This window comes from Myotis nattereri (genome assembly GCF_964212035.1).
Source record: "Myotis nattereri genome assembly, chromosome: X".
NCBI classification, from domain to species: Eukaryota; Metazoa; Chordata; class Mammalia; order Chiroptera; family Vespertilionidae; genus Myotis; species Myotis nattereri.
Window position 1 is genome coordinate 51,550,174 of NC_138078.1, and position 21,788 is coordinate 51,571,961.

General features: G+C 40.0%; 1 protein-coding gene across 1 annotated transcript in view; it reads right to left on the reverse strand.

Annotated features, from left to right (window-relative positions):
* The window catches only part of TEX11 (testis expressed 11), a gene marked incomplete at both ends in the record, with an annotated part of 435,711 nt that overhangs the window by 60,055 nt on the left and 353,868 nt on the right, over window positions 1-21,788 (reverse strand). The window contains 4 exons of the mRNA XM_081081640.1: window positions 2,062-2,178; window positions 11,876-11,946; window positions 19,133-19,219; window positions 20,431-20,471. Coding sequence (XP_080937766.1) covers window positions 2,062-2,178; window positions 11,876-11,946; window positions 19,133-19,219; window positions 20,431-20,471 — 316 coding nt within the window. The remainder of the gene's footprint in view (window positions 1-2,061; window positions 2,179-11,875; window positions 11,947-19,132; window positions 19,220-20,430; window positions 20,472-21,788) is intronic.

Below are 21,788 nucleotides of genomic sequence, written 5' to 3' on the forward strand. Positions count from 1 at the left end.
TTTGCCATGAACCATCAATAAAGTTCACTGTACCCAGCCAAAAAAATAAAAATAAAAGGATCTAGATATAAAAGACTATAAATAGTATAATGACACTTACATGAAATATCTAGAATAGGAAAATCTATAGAGACAGAAAGGAGATGAGTGGTTGCCTAGGGCTGGTAGTAGGGATGGAAAGTCACTGCTAATTGGCAAGGGATTTTTAGAGTGAGGAAAAAGTTCTAAAATGAGATTGTGTTGATAGTTGCACAACTCTGTGAATATTCTAAAAATCATAAAATTATATATTATAAATGGGTAAATTATAAGGTATGTGAATTATACCTCAATAAGTCTGTTAAAAATAATCTAGGACATGGGTCAGGATACTTTTCTGTAAAAGGCCACAGAGTAAATATTTTAGGCTTTGTCAGACACATAACTTCTCTTTCACATATTGTCCTATATTTTCATTTACAATCTTTTACAAATGTAAAAACCATTCTTAACTCTGAGGGTATAGAAAAACAGACTGTAGGCCTGATTTGGCCAGTTAGCAGTAGTTTATCTGCCCCTATTGTAGGTAAAAGATGTGGTTTCTTGATAAATTACAATTACTATATTTTTTAAAGCATCTCTCACTTCCTCCAAACTCATACTCAGGAGATCAGAGACAATGTTGATAAGATTATAAAGGATAGCTACAGTCCTTTATCATCTATTTATCTGGAAATATTCCATGTTAAGAGGATTTACAGAACAAGGAACTGATGTATTTAGTAGAATCCAACAAATCCTCATTAGAAAGATAAAGCATCATTCATACAGACTGAACTTAGATGGTGAAAGGCAGAAGTGCATCTTCAATTACCTAAACAGAAATCCTTTCAAAGGCAAAGGAAATTATATAAGGGTTACTAAGATAGTTCTTAGGAAATATTAGGGTGTGCAAGAGAAAGAATAGAAAAAAATGAACAGTTGTTAGAAACAAACAAAATAATTAAGAATTCGTACTTAAGATTTTGTGAAATTTCCCTCATGTCAATTTGATTTCCATTCACTGAGATACAAAATTTAATAACATTGGGACTACCAACTTAAACGGAAAACTTTAAAAAAGTTAAAAGCACTATGCAAAAACAATATGTTATTACTATTTTTTAGTAAAGCATAAAAATCTTATTGAGAATAAAATTACATTTGCCCTCACTTGTTAAGAAGCAAAATTGTTATTTTTTTGTTTTGCTCTGGGGCACACAGATTCTTTTCTCATCTTTTATAATGGGAAGGTTTCTAAAAAGGGGATGTTTTACTCCTCAGGGTTAAGAACTCTGTCTTCTTTATTCCCAGTATTTAGCAGAGTGTACTCAAATGATTTTTGAGTTGTTCTCAGCAAGGGAAGAGAAAGGAAGGAAAATGTGTCACCAGAAATCTGTGAGAGTTTGTTCCAGATCTGAAGAATCATATATGAAAAAAGAGATTAACCAAAGAGAATAACCAGGCAAGAAGGATTTATATCCATTGGAAAGAAAAGAAGCTGGCAAATATGAGAAATTGGGAAGACTTTTTGTTGTTTGTGTCTAGGTAAAAGAAAAAAAGGAGATAATTTAGGCAAAGGTAGGAATTCTGTCTTGTTAAAATTGAGTTGATAATAAAATATTTAAGGACATGGGCCAAAGAAAGCAAATGCAATTGAGCAAAGAACAACAAGACACATAAATAATTTCAGATGGCTTATCAAAGCTGTAGAAGTAGAGGAGTTCTTCCTTAAAGAATATGTGAAAGGAAACAAAAGAGAAAAAACTCCTATGGACCACATATGATCACAGGGAGACGATGAAATTAAAGAATATTTAAAAAACAGATTTGGAAAGAGTGGTCTATTTCAAGGGACATTTTAAAAGAAGTGACATTCAATCTTTTAAAAAGATGCCAAGCCAAAGGTAACCTTTAGATACTGCTGGAAGGAAGGAAATAATTCTTTAAAAAAAGAAAATAAGAAAAGGACTGCATCAGGGAAGGTAGACATACCAAATAGCACACTGAACTCTTGTGTTTTATTTGAAGGTTGCACATTACCTGTTCAAAAGCTGTTGAAGCTTTTCTCCCTTGCTCTAGATCAACTGAAGCTGCCATCAGTAAACATGTTTTCTGTGCAATCAGAATTACTTGATCAGAAGGACAAAACTGGGACAGCTGATAAGAAATAACCAGAACATTAATGAATAGTGAGAATTCTGCCAAGCGAACACAAACAATCAGAATGAAAATCAGCAATATTCTGTCTGAATGAGAAAATTCAGCTGGAAAAGCACATCTCACTTTAAAAATGATATAGGCTATAACATTAATTTACAGTTTCAATTTTATATTACTTTCCATTGTTTTTAAGCACCTTTCTAGAGATAAAATGGTTGATTTCTTCATAATTTTCCTAGCTTTCCCAGTAATAAGTACTGTCATTTGGCCCTGTATTTCTACTTAGTGATCTATTTCTTGGTTTACGTGTTAATTTTTAAGTGATTCCTCCTCCCTCCAGCAAATAGATTTCCCTATTGTATTGTGTAGAACTGAAATTAGTCCATATATTGCCATGACTGAAAGAGACAATGCCAAATCTTGACAGGCATTAGGCATAACCTCATCATTAAACCTTGTCCTCTAGCTTTAGGAAAAAACTCCCTGATTTGCATTAAAATAAAACTCTAGACCACTTGGGATTTTCACATGGAATCCTACTAGTGCTACAACAAATGTCAAAACTAAAAGCAATTTATTTCACTTAATTAATTAAAATTATACCTGAACTTCCAAAGACTATTTCTTAATCTTCCCAAATATTTAGTGACCATCACTGAATTAATAGCATTTCAAGACACCCAATCTCTCCTCTAGGTGCCAAGTTACTCGTATCTAAGACCACAGAGTTGTACTAGATTATAGTTCTCTCCAGTTTGAAAACTCTTACCATTTAATCAATATAGCAAACTGCATACTCCTGAATGTGTATGAACAATATTCTTTAGCATGTCTTCTTTTATTCTTTCATCAATCTTTGTTTTTCTTTCTGGCATTTAACTTCTACCTTGGAGGCGAATAACTATTTAAAAATGCTTATAATTGGAAAACAAGCTCACAAATCTTTACATACAGAACCTGCTCTAGGAAATAGTAGGAAAAAGTAGGCCCAAGCTTTTTAGGATCCTTTTTACTCCCTGTTGTCCCCACATATCTATTCTATATTCCTTTAGGCTTATACCCTTAAACCTTCCTAATATTTTGATAATTGACAAATTGTTAGAGGATTTCCCTCCTAAAAATAGTTATATTTTAATATAGGCCTCTCAGAGACTGAAATTCCTTCAAAGGCAAAGAAGTCACTTGTGGCAGAACTTTAGGCTCCATGATGGTCGTCAGTGATATTTTGATATGGTGAGACCTCCTTCATGCTCTCACATTATACCCTATAGCATGGGTGGGGAACATCCGGCCCACAGGCCATATAAGGCCCTCAAAATCATTTCATCTGGCCCTGCCAAGGCATTCAGGGTGAGTTCATTAAAAGTTTGACCAAATATAGCAGGCTAATTTTTAAGCTGATCATTTTTTTTAGCATATCAGGCTTTTATTATATAGGATAAAGACAACAGGAAATTTCTAGTTCTGAATTTCGGTCCTGAGGTAATATAAATGTCCCCAAAATGACAATTATAAAACATAATCCAAAAGAGAATATAATGCAGGACTTGTAGACACTGGTGAATATTGAGTGGTGAGAGAAGGCGAGGTGGATGTAGGATAACCTTTCACAATCACCTTAGAATCACTGTTCATTTTTCTTCCAGCTCCCACAACAGAAAGAATGAGTAAAATATTTTTCATTCAGTAGTTTTTGGCATAAATAAAGCACATTCTTATGGAAATATCACCTGTATTCTGAATAGTCATATCAATTATCAGAAAGCCTGCTTCCAGCATAAGGACATTTGTGCTTAATTTTCTGCATTGAGAATTTGACATTTTTCTAACCAAAGTTTTATAAAGACTATGTTCCTGTTAACTTTGTTTTCCATGAATCATGACCTATAAGTTGTTTGCAAATAATAATTATGGATTCATAGTGCCCCCATTTTCTTCTTTTTTTAATTTAATTTTATTGTTTAAAGTATTACAAATAGTAGTACATATGTCTCCTTTTTTCCCCATTGACCTCCCCCTGGCCTCACATACCCCCCAGCATATGCCCTCACCGCCCCCCCCCCCAGTGTCTTGTGTCCATTGGTTATGCTTATATGCATGCATACAAGTCCTTTGGTTGATCTTTTACACCCCCAACCTTCCCCTTCCTTCCCGCTGTAGTTTGACAGTCTGTTCAATGCTTCATTGCCTCTGTGTCTATTTTTGTTCATCAGTTTATAATGTTCTTTATGTTCCACAAATGAGTGAGATCATGTGGTATTTATCTTTCACTGATGTTTGGCTTATTTCACTTAGCATAATGTTCTCCAGTTCTATCCATGCTGTTGCAAATGGTAAAATTCCTTTTTTTTTTTTACAGCAGCATAGTATTCCATTTTGTAGATGTACCACAGTTTTATAATCCACTCATCTGCTGATGGGCATTTAGGCTATTTCCAAATCTTAGCTATTGTAAATATTGTAAATTGTGCTGCTATAAACATAGGGCTGCATATATCTTTTCTGTTTGGTGTTTCTGTTTTTTGGAGACATATTCCTAGAAGTGGTATTACTGGGTCAACTGGCAGTTCCATTTTTAATTTTCTGAGGAAACTCCATACTGTCTTCCACAATGGCTGCACCAGTCTGCAATCCCACCAGCAGTGCACGAGGATTCCTTTTTCTCCACATCCTCTCCAGCACTTGTCATTTGTTGATTTGTTGATGATAGACATTCTGGCAGGTGTGAGATGGTACCTCATTGTTGTTTTGATTTGCATCTCTCAGATGATTAGTGACTTTGAGCATGTTTTTATATGTCTCTTGGCTTTCTGTATGTCCTCTTTCAAAAAGTGTCTATTTAGGTCCTTTGCCCACTTTTTAACTGGATTATCTTTCTTTTGTTAAGTTGTATGAGTTCCCTATAAATGTTAGAGGATACACCCTTATTAAAGATAACATTGGCAAATATGTTCTCCCATGCAGTGGACTTTCTTGTTGTTTAGTTGATGGTTTCTTTTGCTGTGCGGAAGATTTTTATTTTGATATAGTCCCATTTGTTTTTTCTCCTTAGTTTCCATTGCCCTAGGACAGCGGTTCTCAACCTGTGGGTCGAGACCCCTTTGGGGGTCGAACGACCCTTTCACAGGGGTCACCTAAGACCATCGGTAAACACATATTTTCGATGGTCTTAGGAACCAAGACACCACTCCTCTATCTGTCTCCATGTGGGTCCGCCCACATGCAGATACGCCCACATATAAGTACCCGGCGTGATGACATCATCGCGCCAACCCCATCACATACAAATACAGGTGTATGTGACAGGGTGGCACCATAATGTACTTATGCGGACCAGTCACACATGTGCAGAGAGCAGCTACTGTGTAGAAAGAAGCTGCTGTGTTGAAAGCAGCTACTCTGTTAAAAGCAGCTACTGTGTTGAAAGCAGCAGTATTGGAGGTAAAATGAAACTTCATGAATTATAATTACTGGGTAAATGTAAAATCATGTACTGTAAAATCATCAACTACTGCAAAAAAAAATATCTGTACCAGGGGAACTTAATCTGGATGCCGATCCGTCTTTTTATATTCAGCTGTGGTTGATGTGAATACTGCCCCCTTGTGATAGTAACAGGTATGTAAAAAAACAACACAGAATGGTAAATCATAGGAAACTTTAATGAACTGTATTGACTGAACTATGCCATGTGTCATCTTTGGTATTATTAAAGCTATTGTTATATATTATTTTCATTAGCAAACCATCCCATGACAATGGATCGTGTAGAGAAGAACGTTAAGAAAAGAAAATATAGTGAAGATTTTTTACAGTACGGTTTTACCTCAATAATTACAGCAGGAATTGAGAAACCGCAATGTGTTATTTGTTGTGAAGTTCTATCAGCCGAATCTATGAAGCTGAACAAACTAAAATGCCATTTGATAACAAGCATGCGAGCTTTGCCGGCAAGGATACCAACTATTTTAGAAGCAAAGCTGATGGACTCAAGAAAGCCAGACTTGACACTGGTGGCAAGTATCACAAACAAAACATAGCAGCCATTGAAGTTTCATATTTGGTGGCACTCAGAATCGCCAGAGCTATGAAACCTCACACCATTGCTGAGGATTTACTGTTGCCAGCGGCCAAAGACATTGTTCGAGTTATGATTGGAGACGAATTTGTTACGAAATTGAGTGCAATTTCCTTATCTAACAACACTGTCTGCAGAAGAATAGATGACACGTCTGCTGATATTCTTGATCAGGTAATCCAGGAAATTAAATGTGCTTCACTTCCAATATTTAGTATCCAGCTTGATGAATCTACAGACGTTGCAAACTGTTCACAGTTACTGGTTTACGTGAGGTATATAATGATGGCAACTTTATTTATTTTTATTTTTTTAAATATATTTTATTGATTTTTCACAGAGAGGAAGGGAGAGAGATAGTCAGAAACATCGATGGGAGAGAAACATCGACCAGCCGCCTCCTGCACATCTCCCACTGGGGATGTGCCCGCAGCCCAGGTACATGCCCTTGACCGGAATCGCACCCGGGACCCCTCAGTCCGCAGGCCGACGCTCTATCCACTGAGCCAAACCGGTCTCGGCAAATGATGGCAACTTTAAAGATGAGTTTCTTTTTTGCAAACCTCTTGAAACGACAACTACTGCACATGATGTATTTGACACAGTTGGTTCATTTCTGAAAGAGCATAAGATCTCTTGGGAAAGGTTTGTGTTGCTTGCACAGATGGTGCTCCAGCTATGCTAGAATGTTGATCTGGATTTCAACGTTTGGTACTGAATGAGTCACCAAAAGTCATCAGAACTCACTGTATGATTCATCAGCAAATATTAGCAACGAAGATGCTGCCACAAGAGTTACAAGAAGTAATGAAAAGTGAGATGGTTGTTGAGAGGAAAAATTTTAAAACATGTTTTTGAGCTTCGTGGTGAACTCAAAACATTTTTTAATCAGAAAGCAAGACCGCAGTTCGAAGCTCTTTTCGGTGATAAAAGTGAACTGCAGAAAATAGCTTACTTGGTTGACATCTTTGCCATCTTGAATGAGTTAAATTTATCACTACAAGGACCAAATGCAACATGCCTCGATTTGTCTGAAAAGATCCAATCATTCCAAATGAAACTTCAGCTTTGGCAAAAAAAAAAAAAAAATGGATGAAAATAAAATTTACATGTTGCCTACCTTATCTGCTTTCTTTGAGGAACATGACATTGAACCTGACAAAAGGATTATGATGATAATTTCTGTGAAAGAACACTTGCACATGCTTGCAGACAAAATTTCATCGTAGTTTCCAAATCTACCTGACACCCCATTTGCACTTGCCAGAAGTCCATTCACAGTCAAAGTTGAAGATGTTCCTGAGACAGCACAAGAGGAGTTCATTGAACTTATTAACAATGATGCAGTGAGAACTGATTTCTCTACAATGCCAGTTACAAAATTCTGGATCAAGTGTTTGCAGTCATATCCTGTTCTGTCTGAGACTGGGTTGCACCTTCTTCTTCCATTTCCAAAAACATATCTTTGTGAAACAGGGTTTTCCAGCTTGTTGGTTATCAAGTCTCAATACAGAAGCAGACTTGTGGAAGATGATCTTCATTGTGCTCCTGCAAAGACTACCCTGAGAATTTCTGATCTGGTGAGAAAGAAGCAACCTCAACCTTCGCACTGATGTTGGCTTTTTACGCATACTGTTGCAAAATGTAGCAATGTTGTTTACTGTTGTTATATTAAGACTGTTACCCATGCTACACCATGCTTCAAGACAAAATTTCATTTATTTGTAAATAGAAATAAATATTTCACAATATATAATTACATATTGTTTTTGTGATTAACCACTATGCTTTAATTATGTTCAGTTTGTAACAATGAAAATACATCCTACGTATCAGATATTTACATTACGATTCATAACAATAGCAAAATTACAGTTATGAAGTAGCAACGAAAATAATTTTGTGTTGGGGGTCACCACAACATAAGGAACTGTATTAAAGGGTTGTGGCATTAGGACGGTTGAGAACCACTGCCCTAGGAGCTGTATCGGTAAAGATATTGCTACAACAAATGTCTGCTATTTTGGTGCCTATGGCTTCTTCTAAGATGTTTATTGTTTCCCATCTTATGTTTACTGGTAAGTCCTTAATCCACTTTGAGTTTATTTTTCTGTATGGTGTAAGTTGGTGGTCTATTTTCATTTTTCTTTAAGTATATGTCCAATTTTCCCAACACCATTTATTGAAGAGACTGTCTTGACTCCATTGTATGCTCTTGCCTCCTTTGTGTCAGTTTCTGGGTTCTCTGTTCTGTTTCACTGGTCTATATGTCTGTACTTGTGCCAGTACCAGGCAGTTTTGAGAACAGTGGCTTTGTAGTATAGCTTGATGTCTGGTATTGTGATTCCTCCAACATTGTTCTTCTTTCTCAAGATTGCTGCAGCTATTTGGGGTCTTTTTTTATTCCAGATGAATTTTTTCAGAGTTTGTTCTAGGTCTTTAAACTATGCCATTGGTATTTTAATGGAGATTGCATTGAATTTATAGGTTGCTTTGGGTAGGATGGTCATTTTAATGATGCTGATTCTACCAACCCATGAACATGGTATATTCTTCTATTTGATCATGTCTTCCTCTATCTCTTTTTTCAATGTCCTGTAATTTTCTGAGTACAGGTCTTTTACGTCCTTAGTTAAGTTTATTCCTAGGTATTTTAATTTTTTTGTTGTAATGGTAAATGGGATTGCTTTTTTAGTTTCTCTTTCTGTGAGCTTATTATTGGTGTATAGAAAAGCCACAGACTTCTGGGTGTTAATTTTGTATCCTGATACATTGCCAAATTCATTTATTAAGTGTAGTAGTTTTTTGATGAAGTCTTTGAGGTTTTCTATGTACAATATGAGGTCATCTGCAAATAAGGACAGTTTTACTTCTTCTTTTAAAATTTGGATGCCTTTTATTTCTTCTTCTTGTCTGATTGCAATGGCTAGTACTTCCAGTACTATGTCAAACAGGAGTGGTGAGAGTGGGCATCTCTGTCTTGTTCCTGTTCTTAGGGAAAATGGTTTTAGTTTTTGCCCATTGAGTATGATGTTGGCTGTGGGTTTGTCAAATATGGCTTTATTTTCAAAGATAGACCACATATTGGGACACAGGCAAAGTCTCTCCAAATTTAAGAAGATATAAATCATATCAAGCATCTTCTCAGATCACAATGGCATAAAATTAGAAATCAACTACAATAAAAACAATCACAAAAATTCAAACACTTGGAGGCTAAATAGCATACTATTAAACAATGAGTGAGTTACCAAAGAGATCAAAGAAGAAATTAAAAACATCCTGGAAACGAACAACAATGAAAACACATCAATCCCAAATCTATGGGACACAGTGAAAGCAGTCCTGAGAGGGAAGTTTATAGCATTACAGGCCTACCTCAAAAAACAAGAAAAAACTGGTAATAAACCATCTAAGTCTGCAACTTGAAGAATTAGAAAAAGAGCAACAAGAAAAGCCCAGAATGAGCAGAAGGAAGGAAATAATAAAGATCAAAGTGGAAATAAATGAATAGAGACTATATATATATATATATATATATACACACACACACACACACACACACACACACATATCCTATATAATAAAAGAGAAACATGCAAATTAACTGTCCCTCCACTATGCTCAAGCCACCCCCACAAACCATGCCCACCAGCCAATCAGGAGCGAGTATGCAAATTAACCCAACTAAGATGGCGGTGGCCACGGAGCTGGAGCAAGCAGGAGGCTAGGGTTGTCCCCAGCAATGGAGGAAGCCAAGCTTCCCACCTTCCCTGGCTGGCCCTCGGCTCCACTCAAGGCTACAAAGTTTCAATTATAGAAGACAAATAAATCCCATAAAAAAAGAAAAAAAGGAGAGGCTAGGAGCTTGGATGGCGGGGGGCATGGCCAGCCTTAAAATGGCCATCAGCCCCTCACCCAGGATGGCCAGGCACCCAAGCGGGACCCCACACCCTGAAGGGGGTGTGCCCAGCCTGAAAACGGCCCTCAGCCCCTCATCCAGGCTGGCCAGGCACCCCAGCAGGATCCCCACCCTGATCCGGGACAACCTTCAGGGCAAACCAGCCGGCCCCCACCCATGCACCAGGCCTCTATCCTATATAATAAAAGGGTAATATGCAAACTGACCCTAACAGCAGAACGACTGGGAATGACTGGTCACTATGACACACACTGACCACCAGGGGGCAGACGCTCAACACAGGAGCTGACCCCTGGTGGTCAGTGTGCTCCTACAGGGGAGCTCTGCTCAGCCACAAGCCAGGCTGATGGCTGCCAGCACAGCAGTGGTGGCGGGAGCCTCTCCCGCCTCCTCAGCAGCACTAAGGATATCCGACTGCAGCTTAGGCCTGCTCCCTGCTGGCAAGTGAACATCCCCTAGGACTCCCGCGCTGCCATAGGGATGTTTGACTGCCAGCTTAGGCATGATCCCCTGGGGAGTGCACCTAGCCAGCAGGACACCCCCCCCAAGTGCACAAATTTTTGTGCACCGGGCCTCTAGTGTGTTTGTGTGTGTGTGTGTGTGTGTGTGTGTGTGTGTATGTATATGTGTATATATATATATATATATATATATATATATATATATATATATAAAATCAATGAAACCAAGAGCTGGTTCTTTGAAAGGATAAACAAGATTGATAAACCTCTAGCCAGGCTCACCAAGAAGCAAAGAGAAGGACCCAAATAAACAAAATCAGAAATGAAAGAGGCAAAATAACTATAGACCCCACAGAAATACCAAGAATCAAAAAAAAAAATACTATGAGCAACTCTATTCCAAAAAACTGGTGAACCTAGAAGAAATGGACATATTCCTAGAAAAATACAACCTTTCAAAACTCAACCAGGAGGAATAAAAAAATCTGAATAGGCTGATAACTATGGAGGAAATTGAAGCAGTAATCAAAAAACTTCCAACAAACAAAAGCCCTGTACCAGATGGCTTCACAGGGGAGTTTTATGAAACATTCAAAGAAGAAATAAAACCTATCTTCCTCAGATTATTCCAAAAAATTCAAGAGGAAGGAACACTTCCAAGCTCTTTCTACGAATCCATCATTACCCTAATCCCAAAACCAGATAAAGACAATACAAACAAAGAGAATTATAGGTCATTATCCCTCATGAACATAGATGCCAAAATTTTCAACAAAATTCTAGCATATCAAATCCAGCATTACATTATAAAGATCATACACCATGACCAAGTGGGATTTATACCAGGGATGCAAGGATGGTACAATATCCACAAATCAATAAACGTGATACACCACATAAACAAACTGAGAGAAAAAAACCATATAATCATATCCATTGATGCAGCAAAAGCATTTGACAAAAAACAACACCCTTTCTAGATAAAAACTCAACAAGGTGGGAATAGAAGGATCATAATAAGTTGGTAATTTTGTATGGACTGTGAATGATGTTATAAATATCCAAATGGCCCTTGGCAGAAAAAAGGTTCCCCACCTGTGCCCTATAGGGATCAAATTCTCCAGGATATTTATGCTTAGACAAATATTAAAAGCCAATCCCACTCTGTGTTAGCCATAATGGTGATATTCCTGTTGTAGTACATGAATGAGATACTTATTAGAAGAGACTTACCTTATAAGAAAGAATGAAAAACTCTCTCATTGTCACTGGGTCTTTGCTACATTGCACAGCCAAGTTCCAAGCTGAAAGTTAATATGAGATAATATAGTTATGAAAATGAACTGGTTAATACATACCATTATAATCTCTACTAGTGGCCTGGTGCATGGATTTGTGAACATTGGAAGGAAATTAGAAGAGGTATTTTAATATCACTATTCACTATTTATAATAGAAGTATCAGCGATGAAAGAAAATTAGTAAAATCTATATGAAAATAATATATAAATTGATTAATAAACAATAACAACATAATATAACAACATTGATAAAAACAATGATAAATTGATTAAACTTATTCTAATATCTCCTTGTATACCACATTAAGAGTAAAAGCACGTTCAGAGTGCTTGACTAATTTCCCTTGAAGTATATACAACGTTAACTTTAATGTCACATGCTATTCGAACTCAAGAGAAAGCAACATATAACTGACTGTGTTCCAAAACGGGTTCAGGTAGGAATATTCCTACTCTGTCTACAGTTTGTCCTTGTGATTTATTAATAGTCATTGCAAATACTGGCATCATGGGGAAATTGTCTTCAAATTAATTTAAATGGGAGAGTAGTGTCAGATGGGGACAAATCAATTCTTGGAATCAGAACAACCTCTCCTTCCACAGATCCTGTTAATACTTCAGCTTCGATTATGTTAGGTCACAATTTTTTGATAATAAATCTAGTGCCATTACAAAGACCCAATTTACTATTAAGATTTCTCAGTAGCATGATGGTTGCACCTACTTTCAATTTTAATTTATTCCCAAAGGAGTAATTCTATTAAGAAATTCGATGGGAAAATTTTCCTTTTTGGCATCATCCTTTGAATAGATGGAATTATCTCTCAAATAGGTATGAACATCTCCATCGGGTATATCCAAAATTTCTTCATTTAACTTATGAACGTGCTCATTTTTAGGACAAAGAATTGCACGTTTAGATATATTTTTAATATTATCTATAGATATACTATTTCCAAAGGTAGTTTCAATAACATATCCATTACAAATCATTTCATGAGGGATTTCAATAATATCCATTCCTAAATGAAAACTGCTATTAAGTTTGCCATCTCCAAGTTTTACTAACCAATTGCTATAAGCAGAATCCTCTGATCTCATATTTGTTTTAAGAGACAACTATCTGAAACATCCCCAAACACTACAGTACTTTAAACTCATTTGTACTATGGCTGATCGCATAACATGCGGCACAACACTGAAATGTTGTCGAAAATCCCCTCCGAGAAAAACTTTATATGTATTGTGCATGTGCGAGCCAATGTTTATTTTTAAACTGGAGGCCTGGTACACAAATTCATGCACAGGTGGGGTCCAGCCGGCATGCCCTGATTAGGGCTGATAGGGGCCGGCCAGCCTGGGGGAGGGGATTCAAGAGGTTGGCTGGCTGGCCCTGCCTTTGATGGGGTGTGGGGGAAGATTGGGGGCCAAGCCAGCCAGGAGGAGGACCTGTGGGAGGTTGGCCGGCCGGCCCCACCCCCATCGAGCTGGTTGGCTGGCTGCAGTGCGTGTTATAGTAAACAGTTGTTCTGGTTATTCCAGTCACTTGGCATATATATATATTAGAGGCCCGGTGCACAAAAATTTGTGCACTCAGGGGGGGTCCCTCAGCCTGGCCTATGCCTTCTTGCAATCTGGGACCCCTTGGAGGATATCCACCTGCTGGCTTAGGCCCGCTCCCTGGGGGATCGGGCCCAAGCTGGCAGTCAGACCTCCCTCTGGCAGCCCGGCAGCCCTCGGGGGATGTTCACTTGCCAGCGGGGAGCAGGCCTAAGCTGCAGTCGGACATCCTTAGTGCTGCTGAGGAGGCGGGAGAGGGTCCCACCACCACCGCTGTACTGGCAGCCATCAGCCTGGCTTGTGGCTGAGCAGAGCTCCCACTGTGGGAGCGCATTGACCACCAGGGGTCAGCTCCTGTGTTGAGCGTCTGCCCCCTGGTGGTCAGTGTGTGTCATAGTGACCAGTCATTCCCAGTCGTTCTGCTGTTAGGGTCAGTTTGCATATTACCCTTTTATTATATAGGATAGAGGCCTGGTGCATGGGTGGGGGCCGGCTGGTTTGCCCTGAAGGTTGTCCCGGATCAGGGTGGGGATCCCACTGGGATGCCTGGCCAGCCTGGGTGAGGGGCTGATGGGTATTTGCAGGTTGGTCACATCCCCTTCAGGGTGGGTGTCAGCACTGGGTTTCCCTGGCCAGCCTGGGTGAGGGGCCGATGGCTGTTTGCAGCTGGTCACACCCCTTTCAGGGTGAGGGTCCCCACGGGGGTGCCTGGCCAGCCTGGGTGAGGGGCTGATAGCTGTTTGCAAGCTGGTCAAGCCCCCACCACCCCAGTGGGGACCCTCACCCCATGGAGTTTTGGACAGCCTGGGTGAGGGGCTGATGCCTGTTTTCAGGCTGGCCACACCCCCTTTAGGGTGGGGGTCCCCACTGGGGTGCCTGGCCAGTCTGGGTGAGGGGCTGAGGGCCATTTTTAGGCTGGCCAAGCCCCCCAGCGATGGAAGCTCCCAGCCTTTCCTTTTTTTTTTTATTTTGGGATTTATTTACCTTCTATAATTGAAACTTCGTAGCCTTGAGAGGAGCTCAGAGCTGGCCAGGGCGGGCGGGAGGGAAGCCTCCTGCTTGCTCCAGCTCTGTGGCCATGGCCGGTTGAAAGCAGGTATCTGGTGTTTATTTATCTTCTATAATTGAAACTTTGTTGCTTTGAGTGGAGCTCAGAGCCGGGGCCAAGGCAAGTGGGAAGCTTGGCTTCCTCCATCATTGGGGCAAACAAGCCTCCTGCTTGCTCCAGCTCCGTGGCTGCCAGCCACAATCTTGGTTGGGTTCATTTGCATATAGTCACTCTGATTTGCTGGTGGGCGTGGCTTAAGGTGTAGCAAAGGTATGGTCAATTTGCATGTTTGTCTTTTATTAGTGTAGACTAGAGGCCCAGCGCACAAAATTCGTGCACTGGGGGGGGGGTGTCCCTCAGCCCAGCCTGCACCCTCTCCAATCTGGGACATCCCTCTCATAATCCGGGATTGCTGGCTCCTAACTATTCACCTGCCTGCCTGCCTGATTTCCCCTAACTGTTTCTGCCTGCCAGCCTGATTGCCCCCTAACCACTTCCCTGCCAGCCTGATTGACACCCAAGTGCCCTCCCCTGCTGGCCTGGTCCCCACAAACTGCCCTCCCTGCAGGCCTGTTCCCCCCCAATTTCCCTCCCCTGCAGGCCTAGTCACTCCCAAGTGCCCTCCCCTGCTGGCCATCTTGTGACAATGTGGGGGTGGCCATCTTGTGACAACATGGGGGGCAGCCATCTTGTGATGATGAGGGGGCAGTCCTCTTGTGACAACATGGGGGCGGCCATCTTGTGATGACATGTGGCAGCCATCTTGTGATGTGAGGGTGTGAGGGTCAATTTGCATATTACCTCTTTATTATATAGGCTAGATTGCCAGTGCGTATCATATGTACCGGCCAGTTGGTTTGTCAGACAGATGGTCGGTCAGTCACTTAGCCTTTTATTTATTTATTTGCCGGGGTACAACCCCAGCAGGTCCAGGGGTTCCCAATGGCGTAGATGGAGTCGGCGAAGAAGGAAGGACACGGAGACAGTGTTCAGTTGATCAGCAGCCTAGCCAGGATCTCCAGCCAAGTTCTGGTCTCGATCTCCAGAGAGGTTCTGCTTAGGATCTCCAGCCAGGTTCTGTGTCCATGTTGTCTTGCTAGGTTCTCCAGCCAGGTTCTCCAGGTTCTCCAGCCAGGTTCTGTAGCCAAGTTCCCTCGCTAGGTTCTCCAGCCAGGTTCTGTCCAGGTTCTCCAGCCAGGTTCAGTCACCAGGTTCTAGTCAGATTCTCTTGCCAATTTCTGTAGTCAGGTTCAGTCCAGGATCTTTTGCCATGTTCTCTCGCTAGGTTCTGTCTCTAGGTTCTGAGGCCAGTTTCTGTCCAGGATCTTTTGCCATGTTCTCTCCAGCAAAGTTCTTCTGTCTCTAGAGAACGTTCTGTGTAAGTTCTGTGCCAATTTCTGTCTCTCGCTGTCTTGTTACATCTGTATTTATACCAGTTGATTTAATCCTATCAATCTCTATTATAAAGGTTAGGGCGTTTCTTATCTCCATTCCAGGGAGTAAAGATTATGTAGCTTAAGCATGATTGTTCGTAGTTAAAGTGATTAATTACCCACCTGGCACTTAGTTAAGAGGTTTTATTCCCTCCCTAACTTCAGGGGAAAATCCCTACCTGGGGAAACAACCTTTCTCAGAGACCTTGGTTAAAATACATAGTGCCAAGAAGGTGAGCAAACATATTAAGAACAGTACGCCATATATGCCAGGTCCTTTGAAACAGCAAGGATGGACCGGCTCCCGGCAAATTCCCCCTTTTTTATTTTTTAAAAGGAGGCATTAAAAAGAAAAAAAAACCCAAATGCTCTCTTGTATCCATTTTAAGAGTAGGATTGGCGCTTTCCGCTATTACCTGAGGCCTGATCTATCACCCCAGGGAGAGCTTGCCAATCCTGCACTTTCCCGGGATGGAAAGGCTGCAGTGGGGTTAAGGATAAGGCTCCTTGGGCCTACCTTCTCCCATGCCTTTACATTTACCTTTCCTTCCTCAGAAAAGCATGGACATACTTCTTGTATAAAACGTTCTGTCTGACTAGGAGTAACCTTAATTCCTCTGCTAGCAAGCATATGTGTTAAAAGATCAATACAGAGTCTTATTTCTTTAGACTCAGTATGGCACATCTTCTTAATCTAAAGATAAATACAGAGTCTTCTTTCTTTGGACTCAGTATGGCACATCTTCTCAATCTAAGTTCTGTACTATCCACCTTCTTACCCTACTTATCCTCTGTAGGGGGGTCTGCAGTACCCTGGTGGAGTCCTATCCGTCCCGAGTGTGGGGTTCTCAATGGGGGGGGGGGCTTACCTAGGGGAATCCTGTTCCAGGAGTTCCCAAAGGTGTGGACGGAGTCGGCGAAGACTATCCACCCTCTTCCTACGGTGGAGTCCTATCCGTCCCGAGTGTGGGGCGCTTACCTAGGGGTCCCTGTTCGGGCGCCAGAAGCCGGGGTCCAACCCCAGCAGGTCCAGGGGTTCCCAAAGGCGTAGATGGAGTCGGCGAAGAAGGAAGGACACGGAGACAGTGTTCAGTTGATCAGCAGCCTAGCCAGGATCTCCAGCCAGGATCTCCAGCCAAGTTCTGGTCTGGATCTCCAGAGAGGTTCTGCTTCGGATCTCCAGCCAGGTTCTGTGTCCATGTTCTCTTGCTAGGTTCTCCAGGTTCTCCAGCCAGGTTCTGTAGCCATGTTCCCTCGCTAGGTTCTCCAGCCAGGTTCTGTCCAGGTTCTCCAGCCAGGTTCAGTCACCAGGTTCTAGTCAGGTTCTCTTGCCAATTTCTGTAGTCAGGTTCAGTCCAGGATCTTTTGCCATGTTCTCTCCAGCGAAGTTCTTCTGTCTGTGTAGGTTCTGTCTTCTAAGTTGTGTGTGTAGGTTCTGTCTTCCTTGGTTCTGTCTTCTAAGTTCTGTCTCTGTCTGTCTCGTTACATCTGTATTTATACCAGTTGATTCCAATCCTATCAATCTCTATTTCAAAGGTTAGGGCGTTTCTTATCTCCATTCCAGGGAGTAAAGATTATGTACCTTAAGCATGATTGTTCGTAGTTAAAGTGATTAATTACCCACCTGGCACTTAGTTAAGAGGTTTTATTCCCTCCCTAACTTCAGGGGAAAATCCCTACCTGGGGAAACAACCTTTCTCAGAGAGGTGACCTTGGTTAAAACACATAGTGCCAAGAAGGTGAGCAAACATATTAAGAACAGTATGCCATATATGCCAGGTCCTTTGAAACAGCAAGGATGGACCGGCTCCCGGCATTTATTTATATATTTATATATATATTTATATATATACCTACATTTTAATATTAATATACTAATGAGAGGTTTCTCAGGGTTAAAAAAGCTAACTTTAGTTTTTAGATAAGTTTTTTTCCAGGTAAATTTAGAGACTTCAATTCTAGGCCAATGACCAATTGAGGTAGAGCTAATTTAAAAAAAATCCAAAATACTAGGATATATACAATAAATTCCTAGCACAAATCCACCAAAAAATGAGGATTACCAATGAGCTCGCCAATTGGCATTGGTGAAAATAATTTAAAATTTAGCAAAGGACATGGTACACTAGAATCAAGGGTTGAACTGCTGGAAATATTTGTATCTTCCATAGAGCAGTGGAAGCCTCCAGTAGGTAACATTCAGCATGATCTTTACTTTGGAATGTCAAAATTAAAATTCAGTAAATAAAGTACTGGAAAGTAACTTTTCAAACTTTCAAAAAATAAACGTCATTAAACCTTTCTATAATTTAAATGTTTATTTTCCACTATTTGCATAGTTTCTTAGAAACTAGACTCCTGTATTTATTCCCTTTTCTCCTAGATTAGAGCCCCAGCAAAGGTCATAAAGCAGAAAAAGGACCATGTAGAATCAGTCCACTTTGTGATATTGCTGCTTAATTGCTCTTGTTTATTTATCACTGTAGTAACTGTTTCCACAACATTCATAATTATACAGCTTGATGAATATTCACAAAGCGAATATATATTCATGTAACTAATAGAGATAAAGAACGATCTGGATCATTACCAGAAGCCAAGCCACCAACCCTCTTCAAAGTCCAACCCCTTCAAGGATAACCACTATCCTGAGTTCTAACACCATAAATTAGTTTTGCCTGTTGTCATTTTTTTTAATCATATATAAATGGAATCATATATACTCGATATCTGGCTTCTTTTGCTCAACATTATGTTTGTAAGATTCATCTATATTGTTGAATATGGTTTACTTTGATGAATCATATTTAGAGAATAATTGGGCATTCTAGACCAAGTTTAGGAGCATAACCTTGGGGATCTGCAGTTACAATTCATCATTTTATTTTTAGAGCCATTTCTATAGAAAAGGAAGAAAACTAATATTTATTGAGTACCTACTATGTTCCAGGTACATATACTTTCATTTACAACCCTTAATAATCTTATGAAGTATATATAATTGTTCTCATTTTATAAATAATTAACCTGAGATAAATCAAGTTATCCTTGTACCCATAGATTCAAATGAAAGAGCTAAAATTTGAATCTACATCTGTTGATTCTACCACTCCATAATATTTCCCATAGTCACAGAATTTTCTTTTACCTATTTTCCTAAACCAGTGAGCTTCATTAATCCTTGAGTCTGAAGTTGAGTCTTCTCCAACAAAAAATTGAGGAAATTTCAAGAGGGCTGCATCAAATAGGGAAATTTCATATTAATTAAGGTCTTTTACTCTAGCAAAGTTGTCAATCCAGTTTTAAAAACAGACGAATAAGAGTTTGGATTTATAAAAGTTGTGTGTGTACGAATAAGAGTTTGGATTTATAAAAGTTGTGTGTGTGTGTGTGTGCACATGGGTGCATATCAAAAGTAATTAAAATGATGAAAAGCATTACCAAGCTCCAAGAAGCAAGCTGTTAACTCAAACTTTGAGGAACAAACATGTCTTTGGAGAGATTTATAAATTAAATTAATGCAATCATTCACAACCTGAGGTAGAAATATATGATTTACATGTAAGGAAATAAAGAGTCAGAACAATCATTAAAAATACTGCAATGGAGATTGAGAACTGGAAGAGTATCGATAGGCTGGCATAATATTTATTGAGCTCCCACAGCAAGCACATTTCAGAACCAGAACATGATGTCACCAGAAAGCATTTACTACATACACACATGCCCTTCTGAGTGAAAAGGTTGCCAACCAGCAAAGTTATTCTTTTTTGAAAAACTTTGGTTTCTAAACCACTTTGCTATATTTAACACCTGTTGTCAGGTATTTGAAGTATAACATTGAACTACTGCAATAAATAGAATAGAATTTCTAAGATGTGGAGCTTTTGGTGTGTTTTGGATATAAGGAAATAGGTATGTGAGCAGTAGACATGGGAAGACCTGTTAGGCCAAAGGGAGATACCACATAAGAAAGCATGAAGTTGGGATAGCTTGAATGAAGGGAACAGAGAGGAATTATTAGTAGATAGATGGATAGCTTCAAAATAACAGTAAACAATTGGAATTTGATTCAGAGGACATGAAAACAAGCAGGGTTCAGAACATTCTTTGTCTTGATCCCTCTTCACCTTTTCAATTCAAGAAGGGAGGGAGGGAGGGAGAGAAGGAGGGAAAGAGAAGGAGGAAGGGAGAGAAGGAAGGAAATGTTTTTAAAACAAATTGGGATAGAAACAGAGCTGAAATCACATTTGCATATGGAAGCTAGGGATGACAAACTTCTCTCTGCTTGTGAATAAAGAATCCAAGGTAGACTGCTGTGACAAATGTTAATAAAAGCAAATGTTAACTCAAACATGAAGTTTTAGTCAGTGTGCTCAAGGTAATTGGAAAATTTAATAGAGGATAAGGGCAAGAAGGCCTGAAAATGACCAAGGAGATATTTACCTGTATTCAAGCAAGTCAAAAGTCTATCCATTTCTTTCTTTCTAAAAAATAAAGAAAAGAATATTTTCCTACTATAGAAAAGTAACACAACGAGACCCTATTTGTGCCTGAGAGCTGTGAAAAACTTCAAAATTGGGAAGTTTGTTGTTGAAGGCTCCAACATGTCATTTCAACACTATTTTTCCCCACTATAGGATCCTGTTCCTCATCCCTAGTGCACTCATATTTTTCTCTCTTCCTCTTCTACACCTACACTCAACAAAGGATTTCAATGACTGATAAGGTTTTTATATTACAGGGCCATAGAATTTGAGAGTAGGTAGTAATCTCTCTGATTTTCAAGGTTGTTTTTTGTTTGAAGAGGAGAAATTAAAACCCTTGTTTCAAATAAAATTTTATAGAAGTCTAATATACAAGAAAAGATAAAAGTGTAGCTGCTCTGGTTGAACCAGTGGTGGGTGGAGGCTTAGAGCCTCACCTTCCTGAAAGTCCCTGAGTCAGTGCCACAGAATTTCCAGGGTTCTGAGGAATATAGTTTAAAAAACACTTATCCTGTTCAGAGAAAACAGATCTGGAAATGGGGGGATGATGTGTCCAAGGTCATAAAAATAATGACAATGTCAAGACTACTACCCATGTCTCTTGACCCTTTGTCAAGCTTCTTTAAGGGATATACACATTTTAATAGAGGAAATCATTCTGTTTTACTTAAACATAGGAATGAATATGAAAGTATTGGCAAACTCAAGTAAGGAAGGTTATAGGAATAGGGTAGAGCATATTATCAGACTGGCTATATCAGGAGAAGGTCTAGTATTATCTCATAAACTAGAGGCTCAGTGCACAAAAATTTGTGCACTCGGGGGGGCATCCCTCAGCCCAGCCTGCCCCCTCTAACAGTCTGGGAGCCCTCACAGGATGTCCTACTGATGTCCCTGTGGGGAGCAGGCCTAAGCCACAGTCTGGCCTCCCTCTGTGGAAGGCAACTGGCCGATCAGGTATATAGATACTTTCTGAAGGCAGCACAGACTCCTTCCTTATTTCTTTCCTCTGTGGTTGGAGACTAGGGGACTAAAAGGTGGAGACAGAACTGTGGCCGGGCCTGGGGCTCTTGTAGGCAGCAGAAAGAAGGAGAGGGCTGGGAAAAGTCTAGACACGGTTTTCTTCAATTGTCCTCCCTTCTTCCGGGCCCCTCGCTCTGTTCTCCCCTTGTTGTGGTGGACGCTTGGGCCTCGGACTGACAGGAGCCCAGTGATGGTGGAGTTCAGCCCCCTCACTTCTCAGCTGAACATACGTCTCCGCCTCACACTCCAAGTGGAGCTGTTTTCAAGTGGCTAAAGTGCTGGCAATTCACGCTT